The sequence below is a fragment of the Schistocerca piceifrons genome, chromosome 7, assembly GCF_021461385.2.
Source record: "Schistocerca piceifrons isolate TAMUIC-IGC-003096 chromosome 7, iqSchPice1.1, whole genome shotgun sequence".
Lineage (NCBI taxonomy): Eukaryota > Metazoa > Arthropoda > Insecta > Orthoptera > Acrididae > Schistocerca > Schistocerca piceifrons.
The window spans coordinates 310,771,471-310,797,155 of record NC_060144.1 but is presented as its reverse complement, the minus strand read 5'-3'; the positions used below and the strand labels follow the sequence as shown (position 1 = coordinate 310,797,155).

The 25,685-nt window shown below is 42.2% G+C and overlaps 1 protein-coding gene across 1 annotated transcript in view; it reads right to left on the bottom strand.

Annotated features, from left to right (window-relative positions):
- The window catches only part of LOC124805098 (UDP-glucosyltransferase 2-like), a 129,831-nt gene that overhangs the window by 101,651 nt on the left and 2,495 nt on the right, over positions 1-25,685 (bottom strand). The window contains exon 2 of the mRNA XM_047265541.1: positions 13,351-13,532. Within this exon, the coding sequence (XP_047121497.1) occupies positions 13,351-13,524 (174 nt within the window). The 5' untranslated portion in view covers positions 13,525-13,532. The remainder of the gene's footprint in view (positions 1-13,350; positions 13,533-25,685) is intronic.

The window sequence follows — 25,685 nt, the reverse complement described above, 5'->3', positions numbered from 1 at the left end:
ATGAAATAGTGAACGCAGCAGAGGAGCAGATAAGTAAACAGACAAGGTCTACAAGAAATCTTTGGATAACACAAGATATATTGAATTTAATTGATGACAGGGGAAAATTTAAAAATGTAACAAATGAATTAGGCCAAAGGGTATACAAATGTTTGAATAATGGGTGTGACAGGAAGTTAAAAATTGCTAAGCAGGAATAGGGTAAATGAAAGGATTTAGAAGCGCATTTCACTAAAAGCCTACAGCAATATTAAAGAGTTCTTTGGGAAAAACAGAAGCAGCTTTATGAATATCAAGAGCTTAGACGGTAAACCAGTCCTAAACAATGAAGGAAAAGCTGAAAGGTGAAGTATGTAGAGGGTTTATACAAGGGAGATGAACTTGAATGCAATATTATGGAAAGGGAAATGGTCGTAGATGAAGATGAGATGGGAGATATGATACAGCGCTAAGAATTCGACAAAGCTCTCAAAGATCTAAGCCGAAACAAGTCCCCAGGAGTAGATGTCATTCGGTCAGAACTTCGGATAGCCTTGGCAGAGCCAGCCGTGACAAAACTTTTCCATCTAGTGTGCAAGATGTATGAAACAGGTGAAATACCCTCACACTTCAAGAAGAATGTAGTAATTCTATTTCCAAAGAAATCAGTTGCTGACAGGTGTCAAAATTACCGAAATAGGAGTTTAACAAGTCATGGTTGCGAAATACTAACAAGAATTATTTACAGAAGAATGGAAAAATTGGTAGAAGTCGACCTTGGGGAAGATCAGTTTGGGTTCCGGAGAAATGTAAGAACACGCGGGCATTACTGGCCCTACGACTTATCTTAGAAGAGAGGTTAAGGATGGCAAATCTACAATTTACATTTATAGCATTTGTAGACTTAGAGAAAGCTTTTGACAATGTTGAGTAGAATGCTGGCTTTGAAATCTTGAAGGTAGCAGGAATAAAATACAGGGAGCGAAAGGCTATTTATAACTTGTACAGAAACCAGACGGCAATTATAGGAGTCGAGGGGTATAAAAGGGAGGCAGTGGTTGGAAAGGGAGCGAGACAGGGTTGTAGCATATCCCCGATGTTATTCAGTATCTATTTTGATCAAGCTGTAAAGGTAACTAAAGAAAAATTTGGAGTAGGATTTAAAGTACAAGAAGAAGAAATAAAAACTTTGAGGTTTGCTGATAGCACTGTAGTTATGTCAGAGACAGCAAAGGACTTGGAAGAGCAGCTGGAAAGTTTGTACAGTGTCTTGAAAGAAGGATACACGATGAACGTCTACAAAAACAAGGATAACGGAATGTAATCGAATTAAATTAGGTAATGCTAAGGGGATCAGATTAGAAACAAGAAACTTAAATTAGTACATGAGTTTTGCTATTTGGGCAGAAATATAACTAATGATGACCAAAGTAGAGAGGATATAAAATATATACTAACAATGGCAAGAAAGCATTTCTGAAGAAGAGAAATTTGTTAACATCGGATATGCATTTAAGTGTCGGGAATTCCTTTCTGTAGGTATTTATCTAGAGCCTAGCCAAGAATGGAAGTGAAACACGGATGAGAAACAGTTTAGATAAAAAGTGAATGGAAGCTTTTGTAATGTGGTACTTCAGAAGAATGCTGAAGATTAGAGAGATCGATTACGTAACTAACGAGGAAGTACTGAATATAACTGGGGGGGGGGGGGGGAATGTTGTGGCACCAGTTAACCAGATGGAGGAATCGCTTGATAGGACATATTCTGAAAGATCAAGGGATCACCATTTTACTATTGAGTGTGTGGCGAAGGGAGCGGGGGGGGGGGGGGGGGATCGTAGAGAGAGACCAACAGATGAATACTGTAAGCAGATCCAGAAATATGTAGGTTGCAGTAGTTATTCGGAGATGAAGGGGTTCGCACAGGATAGAGTAGTATGGAGAGCGGCATCAAGCCAGTCTTCGACCGAAGACCACGACAACAACAACTATCTGAATAATATCTTTTGTCTCGTCACACACTTCAGTTCTTCATCTCTGCGGAGTTAGTCGGCATGTAAACTTGTACCATTGTGGTGGGTGCGGGCTTTGTGTCCATCTTGGCTATGCTAATGCGTTAATTATACTGTTCATAGCAGCTTACCCATATTCTATTTTTTACTCAATATCAGAACCTACTCCTGCGTTAGCCGTATTTGATTTTGTACTTGTAACCCTATATTCACCTCACCAGAAGTCCTCTTCTTCTTGCCAGCGAACTTCACCAATTCCAGTTCTACCTAATTCAGCCTCTCCATTTCCTTTTTACATTTTCTAACCCACCTGCCAGATTAAGGAATCTAACATTTCACGCTCTGATCCGTCGAACTTCAGTTTTGTTTCAACTGATAACATCTTCCAGAGTAGTCCCCAGCCAGAGATCCCAATGGGGGGCAGTTCTACCTCCGGAATATTTTACCCAAGGGCATGCCGTCATCGTACAGTACGGCTCTATGTCCTCGGGAAAAATTAGGGCTATAGCGTTCCCTCGTGTTCAGCCTGTCGCAGTGCCAGTGCAGCAAGGCCATTTTGATTGATGTTATAAGACCAGATCAGTCAATCATCCAGACTGTAGACCCTGCAACTGCTGGAAAGGCTACTGCCCCTCTTCAGGATCCAGACGTTTGTCAAGCCTCTCAACAGATATCCCTCTGTTGTGGTTACAAGTACAATATGGCTGTCTGTAAAAGTAAGGCAAGGAAGTCACCCCGCCAAAGGCAAGGTCCATGGTTCATGAGCGGAATATCGAATGGCGGGGGTGGAGCATTTTTCGTCATCACCAATAATTTAATCCATAAAATACTCAAGATGGCTCAGATCTGCAGAAGTACCAGTGGCCACTAGTTTAAAATTCAAGCCAAGACAACAGCTCCGCAGAGGGATACCAACCCTTCCCGTAGTCGGACAGCTGGTGCCACTCAGGGACCACCAACCAGCGCGTGGGCGGGTCAAATTGCTTGTCAGCAGAAAACCTAAGCGACAACTGGCATGTCTGCCCCCAGTTAAACTGACCATAGGAAATTTTCGCTCTCTGAGGAAGCACACTTCTGTGCGGGACCCGATGTAAGAAAACTGCTGTGAGATATCCTCTCCGTCTCAATTCCTTCTCTTTCTGCTCTTGGTAGCCATGACTTAGTGGCTAGCAAAATACCCGAACTGTGATTAATGCCTTTTTCGTGACGCACGTATTGCTTTCCACCACCTTGTAGGCAACCATGCCCAGCCACGTCGAGATTTAGTCAAGACGTTCGCGGTAGAATGTTCGTAGCACATCCGTCCATGTTCAAACTGTAAATATGTGATTTTCACCGCGAGGAATTAACTTCCCATTATCTAACATGCTATAGTGGTAATCTTTGTCGCACTGCCCCTGCCTGCGTGTTCACAATTCGTGATTACCCATAGCCAGAGTTGCACTCTGCCAGAGCTACGGTTAGGTAGTTTTCGTACACTACATAAATAACATACTAAATGATAAGGATAGAGGTAGTTTTGCTACGGACAAAACATAAATAAGAGTAAATGATGATTAATTGAAACCCTCAGCTGGCGAGTGGTGGTGTTGATATACCTCGATGGGAACAGCTCAAAACGTGTGCCCCGTCCGGGACTCGAACCTGGGATCTCCTGCTTACATGGCAGACGCTCTATTCACCTTTTTTTCAGTTATCTTTATTGAAGAAAGGGCAACGGCCTAGCGGCAGTGGATACACCGGTTCCCGTCAGATCACCAAGGTCAAGCGCTGTCGGGCGTGGCTGGCACTTGGATTCGTGACCATCTGGACGGCATGAGCTGTTGCCATTTTTCGGGGTGCACTCAGTCTCGTGATGCCAACTCAGGAGCTAATCTACCGAATAGTAGCGGCTCCGGTCAAAGAAAACCATCATAACGATCGGGAGAGCGGTGTGCTGACCACACGCCCCTCCTATCCGCATCTTCAGCTGAGGATGACACGGCAGTCGGATGGTCCCGATGGGCCACTTGTGGCCTGAAGACGTAGTGCCTTTTTATTGAACAAACAAACATTACACATATATACACAATGCAACAGTTCTTCAAGGTACCATTCAAACATATACCAATGATTGTTAGTTAAACAAAAGAATATTAGAAAAACATCAAATACAACAAAATATAACATATTCTGTCTTCTTCCTTTCTTTTTAATTTTTTTTGTGCAATAATCTTTATCGAACAAACTAGCAGCAACAGTTCTTCAAGGTACCATTTAAACATACACAAATGATGGTTAGTTAAACAAAAATATTAGAAAAAAAAAGAAATACAACAAAATATAACGTATTCTGTCCTTTTTTTGGTCGATGCATGAGAACTAGGATAAGGGTGGTTGCATCATGTGACAGGGGGGTATGGTACACACCAACTTTGAGGGGGGTCAAGGAAGACGCTGCGGAAATAACCGGCTAAAGTTTGTCGGTAAGATGGTTTTCGGGTGAGGGTGCTATGCGCGGTCACAACTTTGTACCAGAAGTCAAGGACTGTATGCGGACCACTCTAAAAGAGGTATTCTAAAGCCTGTCCTCGAAACCAGATGAGTGTATGGTGCTTAGAAAGAGGGTAGTGAAATGTCTGGGGCAACAACAAGAATCCTGGGGTTACCATCGTTGGCGGGGCACGGAGGTAAAAGCCCACGATTCGTTGGATGAGGAGCCATACGTTTCGTTTGAGGGGGCGCGTAAGACGGTGCTCGTCGGCGTCTAATTTTACAGTTCAGGTTAGTTTTAAACTCACAAGCCTCCATGCAATAGTCTAGTATCATAACCACTACACCATGGTGACTATGCATCTGAGCCACCGAGGACACTGGTGAATAGCGCGAATGCAGGGACTTACCCCTTGTACGCTTCCCGTGAGACCCACATTCCCAACTGTCCAAAATCTACATACTTTATGAACCTAATAGATATTTGCCCATCCAATCATTACCCGGTCACACTAAGGTGATGATTCCCGTAAGAGTTCGGGCAACCTGTGCGCATTCGCACAGTCGAAGGTCAATGGCTGGGTAGCCTTTAGCTATATATATATATATATATATATATATATATATATATATATATATATATATATATATATATATATATATAAAGATAGTAAATCAGAGTGTAAAAGAGGAACTGGGAGTCGACGATTTCTCTTTGTATATTGTTTGTTTGCCTTGCACATTATTAGAACCGCACATCGTTCAGTGTTAGTTCATTGTGTATTTTATCTCCTTACCAAACATAAATTGGATTTTACAAGTGGTAAAAATTAGTTTATCGTGTAGCTTCTGTGCTTTTATGTAACCAAAGCAATTACTTTTGTTGAAAGTACAGTCTGCTTTCACAAACACAAAAATTCTATATTATTGTTGATGTCATTTTGTACTCAATAGAACGTTTTTCGTCACGATCAAAGGAAAAAGTTTTCTGTTGTTATTGAGAGGTGCAAAAGCTATTTATGAACATCAGAAATATGTTTTATAAGCTCTTGGCGATGTACGGAAGCGATGTTTCACATGTTTTTGTTTTGAGATTGTCTTTTTATATTTTACCCCTTTTTGAGGACATTGCGTTTTCTGGTGCTGTGAGGTAAAGCTGTACTTTTCTTTTTTTTTTTGTAATTTTTACTGCACCATCCCTCTGCTTCACCGTATCAATTTTCGAATAAAACCGGAATTAAGAATAGAGAATTTCCATTTTATAAGAAATATTATTTATTTTTATGTAACAGTCAGGAGGATAATTACGAGTACATAGAACAAAAATGTTCCTTAAGTCGCGCAGCCCTTGATGTGTATCCTCACTCAGTTTGTAGACGGTTCATCGCTTCCAGTTTACGGGGAAATATACTAAGACACTGATAGCATACGCCAGCAAAGCGATCAAAATGAAGTAACGCCCAATAGGCACGGAACACACCTAATGTGTAGGTAACGCGGTTACGATTTTGACTGACCTGTACTAGGAAAAATACCGTAGTCTACGCTTATTTGTGGTAGTCTACGGTAGCCCATGGTAGTTTTACGTCTTCACTCGTGGCTCATTACTATAGCTCTCGATTCTAAATTCTCAAAGTTATTCTCCGAATTTCTCATTTTCTTTCTAGGTACTGGACAAAGGATCATGGTTTGTAATGTGTTTCTGTGTCTTTTCATGTACATTAGGCTACCCCACAGCAAGCCTGCGTGTCATCATGTAGTCCAAAATTGTGGGCTACCAAATTCCCACTTTATCTGACGAGAATGCCTCGCATTTCTGTGTTTCGTTAATAATATATCATATTTAACTGCTATTTCCCGTCTGTTACTGTCCGCGTTTGATCAGACGAGCAGTCTAAGGCGCTGCAGTCATGGATTGTGCGGTTGGTCCCGGCGGAGGTTCGAGTTCTCCCTCGGGCATGGCTGTGTGTGTTTGTCCTTAGGATAATTTAGGTTAAGTACTGTGTAAGCTTAGGGACTGATGACCTTAGCAATTAAGTCCCATAAGTTTTCACACACATTTGAAAATTTTTTTTGTCTGTTACTGGTCTGTAGTCTCTCCTTGTTCCATTCATTAATCAATTTATTTATTTATTTATTTATCACGGCAGCAGAAATCCCTGACGTAAGAGACAGGAGACGCTGCCTCCACGGTTCAGGGAGCAGCAGATTACCAGCTGAAGCTAATTTAATTCTATGGCAGGAGAAGAGTGACAGACAGAACTTCTTCATTTCTTGCAACTCAATGCCGCCAAGTTCTTAAACAGCTAAACAGTGTACAACTCAGACGATACTCTACAGACAAGCAATTTCATTAGGAGTCTAGAAACGTGGCACCTAGAAATAAGGAATTAGCAATGTCATTTATTCCATATATTTACAGTCGATTTGTGCCTATTTTAACGTATGCACCAAACAAGCAGCATATATGTATCAAATAAGAGAACACTGATCATTGGCTCGCATTGTACGTCAGTAATGTTGGCCACAACGGTAAATTGACACATTACAGGCAAGAAAGGCGTCCTGCAGGCAGAACTCTTCCAGAAATATGGTAGTGCAAATGAATGACCAAATTTGAAATAGATGTGTTACAAATCCACACAAATTATAGAAAATGGGTGATGGATGTACATATGTAAATATACACGGTGGTCCATTGATCGTGACCGGGCCCAATATCTCACGAAATAAGCGTCAATCGAAAAACTACAAACAACGAAACTTTCTGGCTTGAAGAATGAAACCAAATGGCGCTATGGTTGGCATGGTAGATGACGCTGCCATAGATAAAACGGATATCAACTGCGTTTCTTTAAATAGGAACCCCCATTTTTTATTACATATTCTTGCAGTACGTAAAGAAATAGGAATGTTTTACTTGGATCACTTTTTCGCTTTGTGATAGATGGCGCTGTAATAGTCGCAAACATACGGCTCACAATTTTAGACGAACAGTTGGTAACAGGTAGGTTTTTTAAATTAAAATACAGAACGTAGGTACGTTTGAACATTTTATTTCGGTTGTTCCAATATGATACATGTACCTTTGTGAACTTATCATTTCCGAGAACGCATTCTATTACAGCGTGATTACCTGTAAATACCACATTATTCCAATAAATGCTCAAAATGATGTCCGTCAACCTCAATGCATCTGGCAGTACGTGTAACGACATTCCTCTCAACAGCGTGTAGTTCGCCTTCCGTATTGTTCGCACGTGCATTGACAATGCGCTGACGCATGTTGTCAGGCGTTGTCGGTGGACCACGATAGCAAATATCCTTCAACTTTCCCCACGGAAGGAAATCCGGGGACGTCAAATCCGGTGAACGTGCGGGCCATGGTGTGATGCTTCGACGACCAATCCAACTGTCATGAAATATGCTATTCAATACCGCTTCAACCGCAAGCGGGCTATGTGCCGGACATCCATCATGTTGGAAGTACATCGCCATTCTGTCATGCAGTGAAACATCCTGTAGTAACGTCGGTAGAACATTACGTAGGAAATCAGCATATATTGCACCATTTAGATTGCCATCGATAAAATGGGGGCCAATTAACCTTCCTCCCATAATGCCGCTGCATACATTAACCCGTCAAGGTCGCTGATGTTGCACTTGTCGCAGCCATCGTGGATTTCCCGTTGCCTAATAGTGCATATTATGCCGGTTTATGTTACCGCTGTTGGTGAATGACGCTTCGTCGCTAAATACAACGCGTGCAAAAAATCTGTCATCGTCCCGTAATTTCTCTTGTGCCCATTGGCAGAACTGTACACGACGTTCAAACTCATCGCCATGCAGTTCTTGGTGCATAGAAATATGGTACAGGTGTAATCGATGTTGATGTAGCATTCTCAACACCGACGTTTTTGAGATTCCCGATTCCCGCGCAATTTGTCTGCTACTGATGTGCGGATTAGCCGCGACAGCAGCTAAAACACCTATTTGGGCATCATCATTTGTTGCAGGTCGTGGTTGACGTTTCACATGTTGATAAACACTTCCTGTTTCCTTAAATAACGTAACTATCCGGCGAACGGTCCGTACAATTGGATGATGTAGTCCAGGATACCGAGCAGCATACATAGCACACACCCGTTGGGCATTTTGATCATAATAGCCATACATCAACACGATACCGATCTTTTCCGCAATTGGTAAATGGTCCATTTTAACACGGGTAATGTATCACGAAGCAAATACCGTCCGCATTGGCGGAATGTTACGTGATACCACGTACTTATACGTTAGTGACTATCACAAAGCAAAAAAATTGGTCCAACTAAAACATTCATAATTTTTTACGTACTACACGAATATGTAATAAAAATGGGGGTTCCTATTTTAAAAAATTAAAAAAAACACAGCTGATGTCCGTTTCACCTAAGGCAGTGCCGTCCGCAGCTCGTGGTCGTGCGGTAGCGTTCTCGCTTCCCCCGCCCGGGTTCCCGGGTTCGATTCCCGGCGGGGTCAGGGATTTTCTCTGCCTCGTGATGACTGGGTGTTGTGTGATGACCTTAGGTTAGTTAGGTTTAAGTAGCTCTAAGTTCTAGGGGACTGATGACCATAGATGTTAAGTCCCATAGCGCTCAGAGCCATTTGAACCATTTTTAAGGCATTGCCAACTAGCGGGCCAACCATAGCGCCATCTAGTTTCCCCCTTCAAGCTAGACGAGTTTCGTTCCTTGTAGTTTTTTCGTTTGATGCTTATTTCGTGTGATATTTGGCCTGGCGACTGTCAATGGACCACCATGTAGATGTATATCCCACATCTCCTAAACCACTGCACCGATTTCAACCTAAGTTAGCACACATATCATTTAGTGTCTGGAAACAATCACTGTGGGGTAGGAGCCACCTGCCTATCAAAGGGGTGGGGTGGGGGTGGGGGTTGGGCGTGGGAGGGGCTGGGGGTGGGGAAACTGTGTAGCCCACGACATGAGAATACCCATACTTCAGTTATCCAGTACTTGAGAATGAGATCACTTGGAGAATTGCAAAGATCTTTAAACATAATTTCAAACCCTTACGAAACTTTCTCTCGCTGACGACCCCCACAAAATGATGAAAGGAAAAAAGTTTGTCACACGAAGCATGACATTTTAATTTATTACTTCTTTACTACTAACTTTATTCGTGACACATTTTGCAACAATATTTACATATATCACTGAATACCAGAAAAATTACATCATTGTGCAACACTTAGTTCAGGATATATGGCGTCAAAAATTGACTGCATGGAAAACTACCACATCACTTATTACTTCGTTGGCATGAACTCTATTCGCAACACTTTTCACAGATTTTATCCCCATTTTCTGCTGAATGTACTAGAGAAATATATCAAAATATATCTCAGTACGACACATAGTTATGGTATCATAAACACTGAATGAGAAACTGCCGCCTCGTGTCTGACATTTTAATTTATTACTACTTTTCTACTGACTGTATCCACTGATATTTCAAAGGCGTAGACACCTATACCACTGAATGTACCTGCAGATTTATATCACTGTACAGCTCATAGTTCATGAGATACGACGTTATAAACAATAAACTGTGTGAAAATAAAACTGCAGGGCGAAATTCGCTGGATATACATGTGAAATATGTATAAATATGTGTGAAATATGGTAAATGCATGTGAGATATGTTTCATATGTGTGTATGTGACCAAAGCCACCCCTGGAACGAATTCAATCAAATTTGTTACATGTATTAGTTACAATCTGGAAATAAATACTGTAGGCATAAGAACCACCAGTCAGCTGTTGAGGTGAGTGTGATTCCGTGCAGAGAGAAGGGAGGACGAGGAGATGGACAGACAGCGAGGAAGAAGGAGGAGATAGGCACAGATGGGAGGAGAGGAGCTAGGGGAGGGGAAATGGAGAGAGAGAGAGAGGGGGGGGGGAGAGAGAAGGAGATGAACGGGATAACGGAAAGAGGCGGAGATGGACAGAGACAGGAGGGGGGTGAGACAAGCAGAGAGATGGAAGAGGAGGAGATGAACAGACAGAGGAGAAGGAGGAAATGGACAGAGAAAGAAATAAATGTAAATGCCGTGTGGCTGGGGCTTCCCGTCGGGTAATCCGTTCGCCGGGTGCAAGTCTTTCGATTTGACACCACTTCGGCGACTTGTACGTCGATGGAAATTCAAGGTGAAAGGATATCAATGATACGATTCGCTGATGACATTGCTACAGTAAAAGAAAATAAGAATTACGTGATCTGCTGAATGGAATGAAAACTTTAATGAATACAGAATATGGGTTGAGAGTAAATCGAACAAAAACGAAAGTAATGAGAACTAGGAGAAATGAGAGCAACAAGAAACTTAACATCAGGATTTATGGTCAAGAAAGAGATAAAGTTAAGGATTTCTACCGCCTAGGCAACAAAATAACCAATGAAGGACGGAGCAACGATGACATCAAAATTAGACGCACTGGCAAAAAAGGTATTCCTGGCCAAGAAAGTCTATTAGTATCAGACACAGGCCTTAATTTGAGGAAGAATTTTCTGAGAATGTACGTTTGGAGCACAGCATTGTACGGTAGTGAAACATGACCAGTGGAAAAACCGGAAGTGAAGGTAATCGAAGCGTTTGAGATGTGGTGCTACAGACGAATGTTGAAAATTAGATGGACCGATTAAGGTAAGGAAAGACGAGGTTCTGCGCGGAATGGGAAGGAAAGGGATAAGTGGAAAAGGCTGACAAGAAAAAGGGACAAGATGATAGGAAATCTGTTAAGGCATCAGAAGCCTGATGCCTGAAAAAAATTAAAAAAAAAGGAGCTCGAAGGACATGAAAAGGGAAGCAGTTACTGAGGAGGGAACGAGGCAGAGTCGTAGACTGTCCAAATTTTTGTTCAATCTGTAGACTGAGTAAGCTGTGAGGGAAACCAAAGAGAAATTTGGAACTATAATTTAAGTACTTAATCGAATTGGAGTAAAAAGTAATTTATATGTAAAAAAATTCTAGGTGGTTAACCGATTCTGGTTTCTAGGGGAACCTAGTAAGAGACTGACTGCATACGCAAACGAAGTGATCGAAATTAGGCAACGCCCAATTGGTATGCAACACACATAACATACGGATAACTCGGTTACAGTCTTAACTGACCAAAGCTACTAGGAAAACCACTGTAGTCTTCGCTTGCTTTCGATTGTCTACAGTAGCCTACCGCAGTTCAACAACAGTAGGCAGCGCATATCTAATTTCACTCTTTCTGTCACTTTTTATTCGCTGGCTCCTTTCAGGTGGAGATGAGTTCAGTGAAGCGTGTGTTACCAATGGAACAAGCTTTCAGAGAAAGAGAAGAGGTTCAAATGGCTCTGAGCACTATGGGACTTAACATCTATGGTCATCAGTCCCCTAGAATTTAGAACTACTTAAACCTAACTAACCTAAGGACATCACACAACACCCAGTCATCACGAGGCAGAGAAAATCCCTGACTCCGCCGGGAATCGAACCCGGAAACCCGGGCGCGGGAAGCGAGAACGCTACCGCACGACCACGAGCTGCGGACGATGACGTGTCACTGAGCACATTTGTTCTGTGCATGCTATACGCGTGAGGCGCCTAGTTGTTTCTACTGCCCTGTGTGGAATACGAAGGTTCTATTATAGTTCACTGACCTGCTGTCTTCAAGTTGACGTCCCCAGCGTAGAAAACAGCTCTTAGGTCGTAGGTTCTGTATCTTGACTTTTAGCGAGGTTCTGTTCTGAAGTAATGTGTCACTTCTTTGGGATGTCACTAGCGTATTTTAATATAGCTACACGAGAAGACTACATGATCTTAATTCCATACCTTCTGATACAGCAAAGTACATGGTCAAACACAATGTTTACGAAAATGTATCTTTACACTATTTGTGGCACGTGTCTGTACCTCATGACTACCGTAGTGAAACGTTTAATGCTGAATACTGGCAAACACATTCTGCGACAGACAACATGTCTGTTCTTCTCGACTGCCTAATCCAGAGTGACGAACAGGAACTTAAATAAAACATTGGAAACACATCCTACGACAGTCAACATGTCTGTTCTCCTCGACTGCCGAATCCAGAGTGACGAACAGCCCGAAGCACTTCGTGCGCCATACCAGAAAAGGCGTGACCCGGACGCTTCCGAAGTGCTTCGTCTGCAATTTCGTCAGTCTTTTGTTTTTAATAATTCTGAAATGACTGATTGATATTCAGCTGTTGAGAGATATTTATATTAAAAAGTGAAGTCATTCCAATGAGTAGTTTAACTAATAATAATAACTATACTTTAAAGTTTTAGCGCCCTTGCTCCGAACACAGCAGCCAACCACAGAGCAGTAGCTTTACGCAGGCAGTCTTTCTCACGGGAATGGTACCGAATCTAACATCTGTCACAGGTACCTCACACCACATTTCGTCATCTATATACTTCTTGCATCTCCACTGCTCTGGGAACAGCTTCTTTGAGCGTAATATGATGACTGATTAAGCCAGAAATATTACAGTCTTCCGGTGGTTTGAAGGGCATGATAGTAAACTGACACCCATGTCTTGGCAAGCAAATACTTCTGATCTGTACCTGCTGGAACACATATAGGGAGTCAGCTGCGCACACAGTGACTTGTAATTTAAGGGAATTGCCTGATCCGAGCTGTGTCATACGGTGTCGCATACCTCCGTAAACTTACCAGGGACTTGTCGAATACACGCCAAGCAGAATCGCTGCTGTATTCTGTTTGAAAAGTGGACCAACACGCTATTAAACAGGTGGTCATAATATTTTGGCTCATCAGTGTATATGGACATCCCTTTATTTTTAAATTATGTTTATTTGGCCATACCTCCATTGGATCGGTGGTAATGAAGGTAATAACATGGTCCCTTTGAAGCAGCGCTTTGGACAGTATGTGGAATGGCAGCTGATGACTGAAGGACGGTGTTGGAGCGATGATGAGAATCTTGGCGGCCGATGCACCAGCAACCAGCGTCAGCATACATCCAACAAGTCGAAGCATGGATGTCGCTGCAACAGAATCATACCGTTTGGAAAAATTACATATAATCGCGAGCAACCGCTTCACAGAAAAATCCCACATAACTGCACATGGCACTTAGTTTTGTTCCTCGACTTTCAGTTCTCATGGTATCTTCATATGGTATTTATTTACTTACTTACTTCGTTCATTTATTACATTCATATGATATCATAGGGACCATAATAAACACACAAATCAGGATGAGGGATCCAGCTATCAGTCTTGAGTTTCCGTTACAAGAGCAATATATCCCAAACAGACTACACATATCAATAATAGTGTTGCCCCATTCCGATGTATAGAGCAGGTGTGATGCTATTGTGACTGTTCCTGTACCGGTTGGAAGGACATTCCTGATGTTTGTAAACACACATACAGTGTGGCACTACCTACAGGTAGAACACAGCGCTCGAATGGTTTCCAGTATTTCAGCTGAAGGTGGAGAACCAGTAGGGGCACATTAGAGACATCTGTGAACAGTAGAGTTTATATCCATCATGCCACGGAGGACAGTCGCGACCAATGAACGGATCCGTATCCTCACGTTACTCGTAGAAAGCTGTCTTACCAGGACAGTTGCTCGATGTGTACACTGGAGTCAAGGTGATGTGGTGTGGACACGAAATCGATTCTAAGAGAACTTACACAGCACAGGCCACACAAGTTCAACAGGTGCACAAGATGGTCGATATCTACGGCTTTTTAGTCAAAGGAACCATGGGCATACAATGTTAATTATAATCCATCTTGATTGCAAAAATGTTTATTCACATGGCCGGTTTCGGTTTTTCTAGAACCATCTTCAGATCTGAAACGATATTGATAGTAATTTACTATTTCACAAATGCAAACCTTTTTCATCCTATTGGGGTGGGGGTGATAACGTGGAGAGGGAATGGATGGAGGAGATGGGCAGAGAGAGAGGGGGAAAGAGGAGGTGGACACAAGTAGGGGGGAAGGAGGTGATGGACAGAGACAGGGGAAGGGGAAATGGACAGACGGAGGGGAGTCGAGGAGATCGATAAAGGGAAACGAAGCAGGTGGACACAGAGAATGGGGATGAGCAGATAGAGAGTGAGTAGGGGGGGGGGAGGCGGATTAGAAGGGGATGAACAATGAGAGGGGCAGGAGAAGATGGACAGAGAGTGGCAGGAGGAGGAGGTGGAGAGGGAGAGGGGTGGAGAAGATGGCCAAAGGGGAGGAGGGGAAGAAGGAGATTGACATAGAGAGGTGGAAGAAGGAGATGAACTAATAGAAGACAGAAATAAATGCATATTCTGGCAACTCCGGGCTCTCATCTGGTACAGTCTAATAAAAAAGAAGGCGAACGAAGAAAAGTGAAACATACAGAACTAAAATCAGAAAATTCTAGGAGTAGTCACAAATATTTCAAACATCGCCTCGGTTAAATTATGTAAATAATTTTTTGTTTGTCTACAGCTGTAAGTCTGCAATCCTGGTAGATTTTCAAATTCCTGCGCAGAAATTTTGTTGCTTGGCACTAGGGGAGCCAAAACGAAACTACGCCGTGTATTGATAAAGCCGAGTATCAAGCGGTAGTTCGTTATCTGCGTTTGAAGCGGAACAAAGCTGTAATAATTCATGCTAATATAGACGGAAGGGTACTGTAACATTACAAAGCGACTTCGTATATTTCATTTGGAGCGGACTATCGCCACGCCCTTCAAAATGGGTTGATTTGGTGGAAGAGACCAAACAACGAGGTCATCGGTGTCATGGGATTAGGGAAGAATGGGGAAGGAAGTCGGCGTGCCATTTCAAAGTAACCATCCCGGCATTTACCTGAAGCGTTTTAAGGAAATCAGGAAAACCTAAATCAAAATGGCCTGACGCGGGATTGAACCGTCGTCCTCCCGAATGCGAGTCCAGTGTGCTAACCACTACGCTACCTCGCTCGGTGTGTAACATTAAACCATCATTCTGTATATGAGGGTGGTTACGTAGGCTTAGAAGCTAGAGTGTAGGCAGACAAATACGAATAACGAAGTGGCACAGCATCTCTCAACGAAAAACTGCGGATCGCAAGAGAAGTTGTGGCCTTGGTGCTCGAAGGCCAGTGTATCACTATCGAGGTGATAGAGGAATAAGTGAAAACTGTCACAGATCTGTTTTCAACATCTCGCAACATGTCAAAAGTCGCCGCCCACTAGGTTCAACAGCTGCTCACACTTGTGTAAAACACTAGCAGAATCCAGGTACCAGAGCAAACGTTGCAGCTCTGTTGAGTCAATCCATATGGCTTGACTATCAGTCTAATAATCATGGGGAGTGCTGCGGGTATCACTACGATTCTATCGAGGGTCTAGTGGTTAGCGTCGCTGAAGTTAGCTCGAGGGGTTCCAAGTTCGATTCTCCTGACCGAGTCCGAGATTTTCCTCCTCACAGACTGTGTGTGTGTGTGTGTGTGTGTGTGTGTGTGTGTGTGTATGTGTAGTGGAGACCGGTCCGCAGACGCCCTTGACAGTAATGGGATACCAAGTTACCAAGCAGACTGCCGCCACTCAGATGGCCCGACAACCAGAGGTGATGGTCTGGGGTACCACTTCTTTTCTTTGCAGTACTCCCTTTGGTGCACCGTTACAGCCCAACGGTGCCTGCCTGCACTCGACGAGAGTTTCTTCTATTTGTCTTCGAGATTGCCAAACGGTACCTTGGCCAGAAACGTCGCCGGATCTCTAACCAATGGAGAACGTTTGCGGCATTATGGACAGGGCCCTCCAACCGGTTGGGGATTTTGACGATCTAACACGCTAATTGGAGGTTGTTTGGAACCATATCCCTGAGGACGACATCCGGCAACTCTATCGATCAATCCCAAGCGGAATAGCTCCTTGCAGCCGGCCAAGGTGGCCGAGCGGTTCTAGGCGCTACAGTCTGGAACCGCGCGACCGCTACGGTCGCAGGTTCGAATCCTGCCTCGGGCATGGATGTGTGTGATGTTCTTAGGTTAGTTAGGTTTAAGTAGTTCTAAGTTCTAGGGGACTGATCACCTCAGAAGTTAAGTCCCCCAGTGCTCAGAGCCATTTGAACCATTTAGTTACTTGCATAAGGGGCACAGGTGGACCAACGCGTTATTGACAAGCTTAATTTGTGAAGCTCTTGCACTAAATCATGGCGATCCTTAATGAATCATTCAGTTTTTCTGGAACTGTAATCGTTTATTTGTCCGTATATTAACATCACATGTACTGATTTCCTTCCCATCCGGACAATTCCATCATGTTGCGTCGTCGTCCTTTTTTTGTCTTATTGTGTACTTTATGAAATTCTATAAGTTTTTTTTGAGATTTCGCTCGATTAATCGGTATACGACACCAAAAATTAATGCATTTTACGTTATTTTCACGAATCTCCATAGCCCCACAATGTCAATATTGATACAGTGAAACAGTTATTTATTTCAGGCGTTAGTGTGGCTGGAGTGTCGTCGTACTGTTGTAACAATTGCACGCAATGCAACTTGAGAAGAGTTATGTAAACAGTCCGACTGTCGTGCCGATTACGACAGTCATTATCAGAATACCATAGTTCTTGATATTATGTCAGACAAGCTGTAACGGTGGCACCTCATACTAGTCTTATTGTCGCCACTGGATTTCAACACGCAATGCCGAAACGAACCTGCAAATTCAGTGACACTTATTGTAAGGAGAGGAATGTTATCAAGATAGGTCACTTTGATTACGAAGCAGAGCTTTCGGTATACAACTGTTTTACTAGTATGAGTCATGGGGGGGGGGGGGGGGGGTGTTCTGACTTAGTTGGTCACGCCAAGTCAAAGAAACACATTAACAGATTTAGTGCAACGAGCTATACTAAAATTCTACAACATTTTTTTGTAAAACCTCAGTTATGTGAAGGCACTAAACTTCGAGCAGCCGAACTTACACTAGCCTGTCGTACGGTAAAACATCGTCAGACCTTTACATGTACTGACTTTATTAGTAAGGTTAATGGCGTTATGTTTTATGATTCTTCTACTACAAAAAAGTTTAGGTCGGAAAGAATTAAAGTGTCAGTCTTAATAAGAGGAGATCTTGCACCTCGGAGTTTGAAAGAAAGCGCTGAGAATATTAAAAAAGCCTCCTTCCTACGGAATATCCACTAATGCCAGCAATCATAAAGATACTAAAATATTTCGGTTTGTTGTTCAGTTGTTCGATATTAGTGAAGGAATTCAGTTTTGAAGGTGTGTTCCCCCCCAAATGAAACATTTGACGAAATTACTACATTTCTCATGAATACTGTTGAAATGTTTGATATTGAAGAAAATAAATGTTTGGAATTTTGTGTAGATAATCTGAACACCAACTTTGGTGGGTTAACCCTTTCAGACCCTCTGGCTACAATTGCGTACATTAAATTTTACAGTGTCCTGGCTGCAGCAGAAGTATTTTTTACCAATGTTAACCTGAAGCATACATTTGTGAGTGTTCAATCTTTCCATCCTGTGCAAGTGCTGCCAACTGTTGGGCTTCACTATGAAAATATCAGCAAGACAGTGTAGCAAATGATGAACAACGGTATACACAGTTGTGGTTGGTTCGATATATTACATCGCATAATCCAATATTGTTATTGTTATTTTGCATGATAATTATTGAATGAATATTTTACTAATTACTACAGTAGAGAAAATTTCGAAATTAGTTATTTTGGTCAATATAATAAAGTCAAATATACGAAATATGTTTTGAAAACAGGCACAGAATTTTGTATAAAACTTGCATATAAATTCTTTAAAAAGTCATATAAGAGCATTACCACATAAATAAAAATGTTCCTTCCGCCAGAAAAAAGTAGGGTCTGAAAGGGTTAAAGAGGTAAGATGAATGTAACGTATTTAACAAATTAAAGAAACACTGCTTTAACACATAGAGGGGACAGGCTGTCCTCCACAAGTTTTACGCAACTGGATGCAGACATAGGCTGATTGTTTGAGCTGTGATGTTGAAACTACCACTGTGAAGATATTCTCGTATTTTTCTATATACACAGAACAGAGAGGTTTGTTTAAGGACTCTCGCGATTATGTAGGGACTGAATATGCAAGGTGTTGGAAATTGCCGTTACAGAATTCTAGGAATTGTAGAGGGGAGTGAGTACATAATATTTTGAATAGGAATCGATGTTCGGCAACGTCATCCAGCGCCACTGCAGAGCGTGAAAGTTACAGGCGCTGGCGCCTGTAAATGTATCTACATACCGGCTGATTCCGTGATGATGTTAGAAACTTTCTAGGACGATGGAAAAGGATAAAAGTGTCAATTTGAGGTAAGGTACCCTGTACCACAAATGAACGAGTCTAATGCTATAAGTGAAAAGCGTTCTGATGCTTCTGACAGTGGAATGCATCTACGGGTAATGTTGTTGCTAAGATTTTGAGGTAGGCAACTTTCAGATTTGATAGTATGGACCAAAACAAGAAAAAAATGTCTAGTAAATAAGTGTTCTAAAGCGCGTACCCTAAGAGCTATGAGCACTTGTTTAATAGAGATGTGTTTCACAGTAGAGAAGATGAGCAAGTGCTCAGAGCTCCTTAGGTATGCATTTTGGAGCCCATGTTTACTGAACATTTTTTCCTCGTTTCGGTCCATAACACCACCCTTGAAAGCTGCCTAGCAAACAATCTTAGCAACAATTGTACCAGTAGATGTATTCCACTGTCAGAGGCAACAAGAAGGTTTTCGCTTATAACTTCCGACTCGTTCGTTTCTGGTACAGGGACCCTTACCTCAAATTGATACGTTTATCCTTCTCCATCATCCTAGAGAGTTTTTAACATCAAAACGGAATCAATCTGTATATGGATACATTTACAGGCGCCAGTGCCTATATCTTCGCCGTTAGATGACTTTCCCAGACGTGGGTTCCTATTCCAGATATTACGTACTCACTCCGCTCTACAAGTCCTAGAAGTCTGTAACTGGAATTTCCGAACATCCTGTATGAATGTAATGTGTCACTCAAACACTCACTGGTTAACATTATTTCTAGCAGTTGAACGAGTCATAAGGCTGTTTGAAATCTTAAAAGATTTTACCCTAAATCAATACAAAGCCCCAAAAATAATGGTTAAAATTTTCAGGACTCCCTTAAATGAAGAAGACTTACGGTTAATTCACAACCATCTTAGCATTTTGTAGCGTGGAATAAAAGAAACTGAGGGAAACACGAAAAATGTAAGAGGGGTAAAAGACGTCGTGAAAAATTCTCCTGTAACTAAGAGAAACCAGCAGCAGTTCTTTTATTTTAATGTTAAAAACGTTCTCTTAAGAACAGAAGTAACACAGTCAGCAGGAAAGGACTTAAAAGAAATTGACAAACTGTACGACTCTTGTATAGACCAAGTGAACAAGTATAGCACCTCTCTTATTCACTATTAGACTATTGACAGTCTTTGATTGGGTGTAACTGAAGAGAATGCCAGAATGGGAAAGTGTTGAAAAGACATTTGAAGGGGAAAAAATTTAAATCGATGACTCATATTCTCTTTGATCAATTCGTTACACTCACAAATTTGGTTGAAAAAATCTTCACAAGTGAAATGAAGAAAACGAAGCACCATTGCAGTGTCATGAGAAGTGAGTCAGTTTTTTTAAAAGCTTCGGCCATCTTTAGAAGCACTCTGAGATGATAAACATTGCAAGGTATTTGTTTGCAATACCTTCCCACAGCGCCAAAGTAGAAAGAATATTTACATTCATAAATATCCAGTGGACTGATCGAAGGAACAGAATGGAAGTGGAATGTCTTCTTGCAAGCCATCCTACAGAACCTGTACAACAACTAAATCGGCTGTAATTTTGCCACTACGTCTCAAAGAATAGACATGATCAAGAGAGCTGGGAGCAATGAAAAATTACCTTTTCCCATCTACAAGACCTTAGTAATATTTAAAGCTTACGTTAATTTTATTTTAGTAAAAATTCCATGGCTATAATATTTTGAAAAATCACAATAAATTTGAGACACTGAAAACCAGAAGGGTCTAAACCACACAGCTGTCGATTTTGAGATTGTTTTGCGTATGCATGCTCCTGACATCTGTTGATCTTACGGTGAACCAGCTTTGTCAGTGGTGTAGCCCTGCGCTGTGTATATAAAATTTGCGGAAAGCCGTCTCGCGCCGATTTCTCTGATATTCACTTCCACAAGGGCCCAAAGCTCCAATTGTCATTGCTGTATGAACGTCCAGCGGCTATACAGAAGCCCATTTCTTAATGAAAGCTAGAAGCTCTTGAAGGAGGGATATTTTGAAGGAGTGCCCCCAACATAACCTGGTGGTTAACCCGTGGTTTCAGCATTACAGTCTGTAAAGTAGACGCTGAGGACTTAAGAAACTTTAAGAGTGTTACCGACCTCACTATAAAACGGAAAAGTGATGTGCGTGGCAACAATGTACAATTCAGAAATTTCTGTTCTTTAAAGTAACATTCTTCATTGGAGTCTGGGAGACCAACATTTTCTTCAAGTCACATCGAGAGAGACCATAATTTATTATTTCTCCACAGTTTGTAGATGACTTACAAAAAACTGGTGGCCAGATACGTAGACGGAAGACAAATATCAACCTTGAAACATAAAGAATTTACAACAGTACTAGATACAACTTGAAACACATATACTTAACAAGTAAAGTAAACAGACTGTTTATTTGGACTCGAGTTAGAGAGTTTGCGTAATGAAAATGGTGATAAGTGATAACGACGACGATGAGGTGTTGGGATACATCATAATTGTATGTATGGTGCATTTAATATCTGTAAAGTGGATATGTGATTTTTTTGTAGGAAATATAGGCTGCTGAGACTTATAATAAATAAACTCGTTTTTATCGTTTCTACTAATAGAAAGTAGGCGATCAGTGGCTTAACAGAACACTAATACTAAAAATTTAAAAAAATGAGAAACCTGGGTACTTTTGGGAGAAGGACGGGAAACCATTCGAGCCCAGCTGATTGTATCCCGGTTTTCCCCGAAAATAATTTGGCTGCCCTACCATATAGAATACACGAAATCAGCAGACTCCCATATTCTCAGCACTGAAAACTAAGACGAATCACGAGTCTCACAAAGTAAGGAAGAAAGTAAAACATTTTCTGTACAGAGGCTGAGGGGCCGCCGTCTAGGGCTGTAAAAGTAACAATGTATTCGGTATTGTAGAGACATATAACCGTTACAAAGGATACGTTCCTCGTTGCATTCGTAATTGGACGTCATAACGTACAAAGCAAGTTAAACATACCGTTGCCGTTGGGTAAGGAGCTCTTTGATGTTTGTTGACAAATGAATAGCGCGAGAATTGGCGGAGCGGAAGTTGCAGATAAATTTGAGCCAGACTATTATTTTGCAATATCAACTACCGCAGTTAAAATTATTTTTTGATATCAGATATGATAGTTCATAGTTCTTAAGATAAACTGCCCTGTGAGGTGGTTATCGTATCGTAGCTTGGGTACGACGGAAAAAAAAGTGTCTCTAGCCGCGGGTGCATTAAGACATCCAAACAATGCACCGTTTTGGTACGATTTGTTAAAATAAAGTGGCGGAAAATGCCATATCGACATCAACTCAGTATCAAGTGAACCAGTATCACGATGGTATTGTGTAACTGGATGCCAGGTTCTGTGATGCAATTCAGCAATACCTGAAAACTACACAACAGAAAAATACTGCAGATCTTTTACAGTAAATTTCAGGACTACGTCGTTTTTTACCGTACCACATTCTACGTATTTTTACGAAGCCTCAGAAGTTTATCTGTTCTGACTCTTTTTGGAAGGGATTCCTCATTGCACAACACGCGGGCTGGTATCTGTTTGGATGTAACTGTCGACATAAATCACATTTTTCTTCGTTTCGTGGCCCTTCTTTGAAAAAACGTTTTCTTCTTTTCCGCTCCACGACGACTGCATTACACAAAGATAAAGTGTACCCACCCACCATCCCCTGAACAGCTACCATATGGACTCATACGAATAATACAACGAATTATTGTAAAATAGTCTCTCCACTCATCTCAAATCCAAATTTGATCTTATGCATTCGTAAAAATTAAAAAATAAAACAGGATGCCGTTAGGTCAAACTAATGAGACACAGTTCCTACTCAAGTCACTAACGCTATCTACGAAATCCATTTGGGAGTAAGAAATTGGAGTATCTACACGTGCATCTATATCATACTCTGAAAACTACTGCGAAGTGCGTGGCAGAGGGCAGTTCCCCTTGTACCGATATTAGGACTTCTTCCCGTTCCACTGACGTATGTGCGCGGAAGGAGAATTGTCTAATTATCTCTGTGCGTGTAGTAACTAATCTAATCTTGTCCTCACGACCCCTACGGGAGCGATGCATTTAAAGCTCGTTCTTGAATTCTTGTAGGTAGGCTTTCTCTGCAGAGTACGCTTCTATCTTCAAGTTTCTGCAAGTTCCGTTTATTCAGTATCTCTGTGGCACTCTCTCACGGATCAAACAAACCTGTGACTATTCGTGCAGCACTTCCCTGTATACGTTCAATATCCATTGATAGACATATTTGATAGAGGTTCCACACACTGCAGCAAAATTTTGGGATGGGTCGCACGAGCGATTCGTAAGGGACCTCTTTTGTAGACTCGTTGCATTTCCCTAGTATTCTGCCAACAAACTGGAGTGTGGCACTTGCATATCTGTGCTGAGCCTGCGTGATCGTTCTATTTCATATCTGTACAAAGTGTTACACCCAGATACCTGTATGAGTTGGCCGATTTCAATTGTGGTTCGAATGGTTCAAATGGCTCTGAGCACTATGGGACTTAACTGCAGAGGTCATTAGTCCCCGAGAACTTAGAACTACTTAAACCTAACTAACCTAAGGACATCACACGCATTCATGCCCGAGGCAGGATTCGAACCTGCGACCGTAGCGGTTGCGCTGTTCCAGACTGTAGCGCCTAGAACCGCTCGGCCACTCTGGCCGGCTTTCAATTGTGAATCGCTGATACTTTAGTCGTAGGATAATACGTTTTCTCGCTTTTTGAAGTGTACAATTCTGCATTTCTGAACATTTAAAGTAAGTTACCAATCTTTTGCACCACTTTGAAATCTTATCAGTCTCCGACTGAACATTTTTCAGCTCCTTTCAGACGGTAGGTCACTATAGATAACGTCATCATCTGCAAAAACCTGCGGTTGCTATTTAGTAGGCTTCGTCTGGATAGTTTGCGTCTATCTTCAGGTGACTGCAAGTTCAATTTCTTCAGCATCTGTGAGACACTCTCCCACGGGTCTGCAAGGTCATTAAAACACAACATGAGAGCAACGGTCCCAAAACACCTCCCTGCGGCACAGCCAACATTATTTTTAAACCTGTCGATGGCTCTACATTCAAGAGAACATCTTGCGCCCTCCCTACCAAGAAACCCTCAGTCTAGTCACAAATTTCACTTGATAACCGATAAGATCGTGCTTTCGATAATAAGCATGTGTGTGGTACAGAGTCAAATGCTTTTCGGAAATAGAGAAATACTGACAAGGCTCGCTCAAAAAGTAATGCATCTGAATTTTTATGCGCTTACTCTGAAATCTTTTTAATGAAACAACTGTATTAGCATTCTACATCTACATTGAAGAGCCAAAGAAACTGATACACCTGTCTAATATGGTGTAGGGCCGTCGCGAGCACGCAGACGTGCCGCAACATGACGTGGCATGGACTTGACTAATATCTGAAGTAGTGCTGGAGGGAATTCACACCATGAATCCTGCATGGCTGTCCATAAATCCGTAAGAGTACGACAGGGTGGAGATCTCTTCTGAACAGCACCTTGCAAGGCATCCCAAGATACTCGATAATGTTCAGTGCCCAGCAGAAGTGTTTAAACTCAGAGGAGTGCTCCTGGAGCCACTCTGTAGCAGTTCTGGATTTGTGGGGTGTCGCATTGCCCTACTGGAATTGCCCAAGTTCGTCGGAATTCACAATGGACATGACTGGATGCAGGTGGTCAGACAGGATGCTTACGCACGTGTCACCTGTCGGAGTCGTATCTAGACGTATCAGGGGTCCCATATCACTCCAATCCCACACCATTACAGAGCCTACACCAACTTGAACAGTCCCCTTACTCAAATGCAGGATCCATGGATACATGAGATTGTTTCCATAGCCGATACAATTTGAATCGAGACTCGTCCGACCAGACAACAAGTTTGCAGTCATCAACAGTCCTCTGTCGGTGCTGACGATCCCAGTCGAGGCGTAAAGCTTTGTATCGTGCAGTCATCAAGGGTACACGAGTTGGCCTTCGGCTCTGAAAGATCATTTCGATAATGTTTCGTTGAATGTTTCGCAAGCTGACACTTGTTGATGGCCCAGCATTGAAATCTGCAGCAATTTGCGGAAGGGTTGCACTTCTGTCAAGCTGAACGATTCTCTTCAGTCGTCGTTGGTCCCGTTCTTGCAGGATCTTTTTCCGGCCACAGCGATGTCGGAGATTTGTTGTTTTACCGGATTCCTGATATTCAGGGTACACTCGTGAAATGGTCGTATGGGAAAATGTCCACTTCATCGCTACCTCAAAGATGCTATGTCTCAATGCTCGTGCGCCAACTAGAACGCCACGTTCAAACTCACTTAAATATTGGTAAACTGCCATTGTGGCAGCTGTGACCGATCTAACAGCTGCGCCAGACACTTGTCTTACATAGGTGTTGCCGACCGAAGCGCTGTATTCTGCCTGTTTACATGTCTCTGTATTTGAATATGCATGCCTGTGCCAGATTCTTTGGCTCTTCATTGTATATTCTTCATGCTTAGATATTTGCAACCCTCTGCCGTTAGAGGACTCCGAATTATAGCATGTAACATGACGGTGTATAACTATGGCAGTGCCTGAGAAACAGAGTAGTGTAATCGAGTTCGAAGAGTTTGTCCACATATGGAACACCCTCTCCTTTAATATGGCAATGCTAGACCAGACACGAACGCTGTAACATCTACAACAATCTGATGCCTTTGGTTCACTGTCATCAGACATCCTGCATACAGCACCAGCTTGGCCACACACGATTTTCAATTGTTCCGAAAACTTAAAGGCCCCTTACGGGACATCACTTCGTTAGTGATGAGAGGCGAGG